Source organism: Ornithodoros turicata, chromosome 2 (genome assembly GCF_037126465.1).
Source record: "Ornithodoros turicata isolate Travis chromosome 2, ASM3712646v1, whole genome shotgun sequence".
In the NCBI taxonomy this organism is placed as follows: Eukaryota; Metazoa; Arthropoda; class Arachnida; order Ixodida; family Argasidae; genus Ornithodoros; species Ornithodoros turicata.
Genome location: NC_088202.1, coordinates 15,457,587 through 15,464,218, shown reverse-complemented (window position 1 = coordinate 15,464,218; position 6,632 = coordinate 15,457,587). Strand labels below are relative to the sequence as shown.

General features: G+C 48.9%; 1 protein-coding gene across 5 annotated transcripts; it reads left to right on the top strand.

Moving 5' to 3' along the window:
• The first annotated feature begins 1,147 nt into the window (after positions 1-1,147).
• Positions 1,148-5,280, top strand: LOC135383143 (uncharacterized). Of its 5 annotated transcripts, none has more exons than XM_064612746.1 (3): positions 1,148-2,068; positions 2,123-2,390; positions 4,424-5,280. In XM_064612746.1, exons 1-3 carry the CDS (start codon positions 1,219-1,221, stop codon positions 5,154-5,156), a joined length of 1,851 nt encoding a protein of 616 aa, XP_064468816.1. In that variant the 5' UTR covers positions 1,148-1,218; the 3' UTR covers positions 5,157-5,280. The 5 variants fall into 5 exon arrangements, 3 of the variants coding, with proteins under 3 accessions (XP_064468816.1, XP_064468817.1, XP_064468815.1); XM_064612747.1 differs by having other exon boundaries at positions 1,148-2,390; positions 4,424-4,623; positions 4,940-5,101; XR_010419689.1 differs by having other exon boundaries at positions 1,148-3,860; positions 4,424-4,508.
• The last annotated feature ends 1,352 nt before the right edge of the window (positions 5,281-6,632 follow it).

The following is a 6,632-nucleotide window of genomic DNA, read 5'->3' as shown; positions in this document are numbered from 1 at the left end:
TCCCTGCAGAAGCGAGGCTGATAGGCAGAAACTATAGATAATATTTATTGCAGCATAGTAGGAGTTGATGCTTAAAGTTGTCATCCGCTAGCCTTGCTCGCTTCGGCGACAGGACATCTTTTGCTGTACTGAACACTCGTTCAGCGGAAGCGGACGACGGAATTTCCGTGTTGTACTGCTCGAACAGTCTCTTGATTTTCGGGAACCCATCTAGTGATTCTGGGCTGCGATCCTTATAGCTTGCACCGAACCGTAAAATGTCTCCCATCGCAACTAACTGGCTCGATATACGCACTAAATTCGACTCACAAATGGGACAAGTCTTCACCTGTCGGCTCCATGATGCCTTTTCGTTATACCCAGCCGTACAATTCTATCCTGGCAGAAAAACGACCTCGGACAGCATAAGAGAAACTAACACGGTACCATACCAAAACAGCGAAATCCTCGTGCCATGACCAGAATTCAGGGACACCTCCTTTGATGCAGGTTCTGCCTGATAGCAGAAGAACACGTAGGAAAGCCGACTTGAAAGAAAAGTATGAGGTGAGGAAGAAGGAAGATGGAAAGAGGCGTGGGCAGACGAGAAAGAGAACATCAGATATCGCGCGGAGCCTGGCTATCAGCAGCAATTGCCTAACGCAGAATGAAAACGCGATAATCAGTTCTGATAACTTTTGCCAATCCTTTCTTTGCTGTACTGCTGCTCATAATTCTGCTGCTACTGGGCTGCTACTCGTAGCGTGTGGAACGGGATGACCGGCATTCTTAAGGCTGGTCAATATACATTTTTGTTCTCTCTGTGGGAAATGGGGATGCCGTCGACGATGAGAAATTTGCGTCCTGGGGCGACTTCTAAGGGGACTCTGCCGATGTATGTGTGACAGCGTCGGAGGAAAACCTCAGAAATTACCCTACATTATGATGAAAAAAAAAATACTCCATAGGCTACTAAGACGAATTCAGTAACTGCACTTTACTTTGTTACTTGTGTAGTAGCCGATAGGAGGCCTATCGGCATGACGTCACATACACTGCGTGGCGTATCTGTATATATCGGCATGCGTGCCGTTGCCTTGTCGCATTAAACCAGTTCCCACCTAGCTTGCAGTGTGTCTCCCTGCCCGGCTACTACAAATGGCGACGAAGATGGTGAAACGAGACTACGACGGTTAGGGAGGCGGATCCCGGAACCAACAGACGCTGGAGTAGGCTGGCATGGCTAAGATGTGGGAATTTGACGCCTTCATTGACGAAGGAGACGAAGACTTCGCTTCGTACGTGGAAAGATTTGGGCACTATTGCAAGGTAGCCAACGTGCAAGACGAAGAACTTAAGAAGTCAGCCTTCATCACTGCCATAGGGAAGAAAGCGTACAAGACGCTCAAAGATTTGCTTCTACCGTCAAAGCCGGAAGAGAAGTCATTCAAAGATTTGGTAAAGGTACTGAGCGAACACTACGGGCCTACAAGCCAAGTCATTGCGGAGCGCTTCAAATTTAACCGGCGCTACCAAGGGGAAGGGGAGTCCGTCGCAGTTTTTGCAGTCGCGCTGAAGCACATGGCTGCGAAATGCGAGTTCGGCCAGTTTCTCGACGACGCGCTGCGGGACCGGTTCGTCGCGGGACTGCGGAACCCAGCCATCCAGACAGGATTACTAAAGAAAAAGGAGCTGACGTTCGAGACGGCGTGTGAGTTCGCCAAGAGCGTCGAATTGGCCGAGCGAGAGTCTAGGGGCTTCCGACCAGTTGCTGGAACAGACGCCGAAGTCCATGCGATCAAAAAGACAAGCAGGAAGCCTGTTTCGGGGAGTGAAACGAGAACAGCCAAGAACAAATGTTATCGGTGCGGCGAAGAACATGACGCAAATTCGTGTCGCTATCGAAAGACAAGATGTTATCACTGCAAGCGCACGGGGCATCTGTCTCGCGTGTGCAGATCTAGGCAGACAACGGCCGACGCGGTTCATAACGTGGACGACGAACAGCCTGATAGCGAGCTGTTGTTATACAGCGTGTATCACGTCGGGACAACGAAGCGACCGTATGAAGTGGAAGTGCGGCTTGAAGGTATGACTGTGAAAATGCAAGTTGATACAGGCGCAGCTGTTTCGCTCCTGTCAGAAAGCCTGTTCAAGCTGCTAAAACAACCGCCGTCGCTTGCGCAGTGCGCACTGAAGCTCAAAACGTACGGCGGAACGCCGCTTGAAGTCATAGGCCAGGGCCAAGTCGCTGTGGAATACAACGGACAACGGAAGGTTCTGCAAATCATCGTGGTACCCGGAGACAAGCCAGCGTTGCTTGGGCGCGACTGGATTGAGAGCCTCGGGGTCGACTTGAACAGCATTCACGAGGTCCACACCGAGCTAGCTCCGGACAGCCTCGTTAGAAGGTATGCAAGCGTTTTTTCACCGGGGTTAGGCCTGATAAAAGGCTTTCAAGCAAAGCTTGTGCTTAAGGAAGGCAGCTTACCGGTATTTTGCAAGGCACGACCAGTACCGTATGCCATTCGTGAGCCAGTTAGAGAAGAACTAAAGGACCTGCTAGCGGACGGCGTCCTTGTGGCAGTCACGCGAAGCGACTGGGCCACACCGATAGTAGCCGTACAGAAGCCAGGCAACAAAGTGCGACTTTGCGGAGATTATAAAGTGACTGTAAACCCCTGCATCAAGAGTGATCATTACCCCTTGCCCACGGTCGAGGACTTGTTCACTGTTTTGGCTGACAGGTTGACGGGAAGGTGTTTACCGTTCTTGATCTCTCCGCAGCGTATCAGCAAATTGAGTTGCACCCGGACTCGCGTCCCTTGTTGACCATTAATACTCACATGGGATTGTACCAGTATGTCCGAATGCCATACGGAATTTCGAGCGCACCTGCAGTGTTCCAAGCCATTATGGACGAGCTTCTGAAGGGACTACCTGGGGTGGTCTGCTACCTCGACGATGTTCTCATCATGGGAGCGACCTACGCCGAATGCCGGGTCCGAGTGGAGGCAGTTCTGCAGCGGTTCATGGAACACGGCGTAAAAGTAAGGCAAGAAAAATGCAAGTTTTTCATGAAGTCTGTAAAATATCTGGGCCACATCATAGATGAGCAAGGCGTCCACCCATGCCCTAAAAAGGTACAGGCCATAAAGGAAGCACCTTCACCACGAAACGTGAGTGAGCTAAAGGCTTACTTGGGAATGTTAACTTTTTATTCAAAGTTCATGCCAAACATGTCCTCGAAGTTGAAGCCCTTGTATGAGTTGCTCCAGAAAGATAAAAAATGGAAATGGTCTGCGCAAGCAGAATTGGCATTCGAAGAAAGCAAGAAATTGCTTACACAGGACAGTGTGCTAACTTTCTACGACCCAAGGAAGCCACTAGGACTAGTGTGCGATGCGTCCCCTTATGGGGTAGGAGCAGTTTTATTTCATGTCATCAACGGCGAAGAAAAGCCAATTGCGTATGCGTCACGCACGCTGAGTAAAGCCGAAAGCGGTTACGCCCACATCGAAAAAGAAGCGCTAGCTGTTGTATTCGGAGTAAAACGGTTCCATAAGTTTTTGTATGGGCGAGAGTTTACAATTTATTCCGATCATCTTCCCCTAGCAGGGCTTCTTGGTCAAACAAAACCAATTCCTCAAATGGCTGCTGCGAGAATGCAACGATGGATGCTAATGCTGCTTGCTTATCGTTACAAGTGGGTCTACAGAAAAGGAGAGCAAGTGGCAAACGCTGACGCGTTATCAAGATTACCCCTTCGAAATGAAGGAGACAAAAGTGACTATGTGCATTTCTTTTCGGCAGTGCAAGCAGCACCGTTATCAGCAGACAAGATACGGGAAGAAACGCAAAGGGATGCGGTCTTGTCAAAGGTACTCTTTTTTGTTATGAATGGTTGGCCTGCGAAATCGTCGGACGACAACATGGCACCATTTTTTGTGCGGAAAGATGAACTGTCGGTAGACTGCGGTTGCGTCACATGGGGAAACAGAGTTGTCATCCCAAAAGCACTACAAGCGGAAGTATTGCAACTTTTGCACGAAGGACACCCAGGCGTGACGCGCATGAAAATGTTATCGAGAAGCCACGTTTGGTGGCCTAAGTTAACCACGTGCATTGAGAAAGCCGTAAAAGGCTGTTCAACCTGCCAGCTTACTCAGAACGCAGCACCTAAAATACAGGGGTTATCGTGGGGTTGGCCAACCAGACGTTGGCAGAGGGTTCATTTGGACTTTGCATACTACAAGAACGAATGGTTTTTGGTTCTTGTTGACGCCTACTCCAAATGGGTGGACGTCCAATACATGAAGTCAACCACAGCGGCAAACACTGTGGAAACACTACGCACGGTTTTTGCAGCTTTCGGACTTCCGGAGAAAATTGTGACGGACAATGGTCCTCAGTTTGTGTCTGACGAATTTTCAAATTTCCTCAGAACGAACGCTGTGCAGCATACGAGGACACCGCCGTACCACCCAGCCTCAAATGGAGCAGCGGAAAGACTTGTCCAGACAGTCAAACGAAGTCTCCTACGCCAATTTCGGGATGAGGAGAGCACAGGAGTGACTCGGACGATTCGACATCGACTGGATCAGTTTCTCTTCGTATACCGTAACACACCGTGTCCAACAACTGGTAAGACGCCAGCCGAACTTTTTCTGTCCTGGAAGCCACGCACGAGGCTGAGCATCTTGCACCCCGAATTAGCAAAGCGGACGGAACGAGGTATTACTCAAGGGCAAAGCCGCCCAAACGGAACTTCATGGAGGGAGTTCGAAGCGGGCGATAGCGTTCGAGTAAGAGGGACCAGACCGGGTGATCCAAGATGGTTAGAAGGCACTGTCGTGCGGCGCGTCAGCTTGTCTACATACATAGTCAGGGTTCAAAGCCAAGAGAGGGTTATCCATGTGGACGACATTACTTCACACGCATTTGCTATTCCTGCGCCCAGAACGATCCGGATTCCAGAGGAGACCAGTACACAGCAACCGCCTGACCCGGCTTTGGCAGTCCAGCCTCAAGTAGAAGACGAAACAGGGACCCCATTGGCAACGCCTGTGTCTACTGAAGATGAAGTCGCCACGGAAAACAACGCTCCGGTACCGCAACTACGACGAAGCTCGAGAACACGAAAGCAACCCGAACGTTATGGCTTTGAAACAAAATAAAAAGGGAAGGAATGTAGTAGCCGATAGGAGGCCTATCGGCATGACGTCACATACACTGCGTGGCGTATCTGTATATATCGGCATGCGTGCCGTTGCCTTGTCGCATTAAACCAGTTCCCACCTAGCTTGCAGTGTGTCTCCCTGCCCGGCTACTACAACTTGTACCTTGTTACTCCGTTACCATTGTATCATACACTTCAGTTTGTTCTCGGCCTTATCATGAGGACCTTTCAATGCTTAATTCCAAATTTAGCGTGTTACAGTCTCTTCCCGACACCATCAAAAAGGCTTGTCGGCTACCAACGCCCTCCCCTTAAAAAATGAAAATAAACAAACAAACAAGCGGAAGAGTGCTTATTTTCAGAACATCTATATAACATATATATATATATATATATATATATATATATATATACGTGGCAGCAGAGTCACGTTCGAAACAAAAAGTGATTGGTAAAGCAACAGCTCCAAGATAGCGTCAGGCTGCGCCTTTACGTCACCTATGGAGGCCTTTCCTATACTTTGTGATCTGCTTCGAGCTTTCTTCTCGTTCGCTCTTTCATTTACTTCATAGCAGCATCCTGCATCCACAATAGTAACAGCGGGCCTTCCTATGTGACGTAGGGCGCGAACCTTCTCCTTATCTTGGAGGTGTTGGGTAAACTCTGATCATATAGGCCTGTTGCGCTCAAGTTTGCCCGGCGACGCGAGCGCCAATCGGGACCCAAGCGGGAGCGGGAGCAGTGACTGGCCCGCACAGCCAGGCAGCCAAAAGCATGTATCGTGGTTAAATATGCCGCCTTTCAGATCGCCAGCGCACGGCAAACCACAACACAAGTCGGGCACACAGTATTGTTGTGTCGTTGGCTACCATAACAGATTCCAAAACGTCAAAAAATAAGGTTTTATCGCTTCCTCGGAAACCCTTGGGAGACAGAAAGGCGGATTGCGTTAATTGCGTGTACCGTAAAAACGCCGCGAAGTTTCCGCTCTGCATTCCACCTGGAGATAATGTAGAGTTATACCCAAACAACTTGCGGTAGAAATTTATTTGGATATATTATTATTATTATATTATTGGATTCTTATTATTATTATATCACAAAGTTTGCCAAACAGTTAGTACTTTATATGCAAATTAGAGGGAAATATGAAAGGCTTACTGTGGGCATCGACTCCCGCCGGTTCTTCTTCTTACTGCTATGTTCGAGGGTCTTTGTGCAGTGTGATGTTTACTTAAATAAAAGCAATGACCTTACTTACTTACGTTCTTCAAGAGACCCGCTATGAAGCTACCCCGTGGCATTTTTGTTGGAATGCTATAATGGAACACTGTGCGTGTCCCTCTCATGACCTTTCGGAGATCAAATAGATTCTCCGTTTGCTCTCCCGTTACCACATTGTCGAAAATGCCGTTCAGAACCTCTTTACAGTCCCACTGTAAGGCTCCCCTCTGTTCAGACTCAAGGACCTCAG

Bases quoted from the DNA above. Each gene is read 5' to 3' on its own strand.
- LOC135383143 (XM_064612745.1), top strand. From the start codon at position 1,219: ATGGCTAAGATGTGGGAATTTGACGCCTTCATTGACGAAGGAGACGAA. The intron at 2,391-4,423 runs GTATGCAAGCGT...AAATTTCCTCAG, and splicing joins CCGGACAGCCTCGTTAGAAG to AACGAACGCTGTGCAGCATA.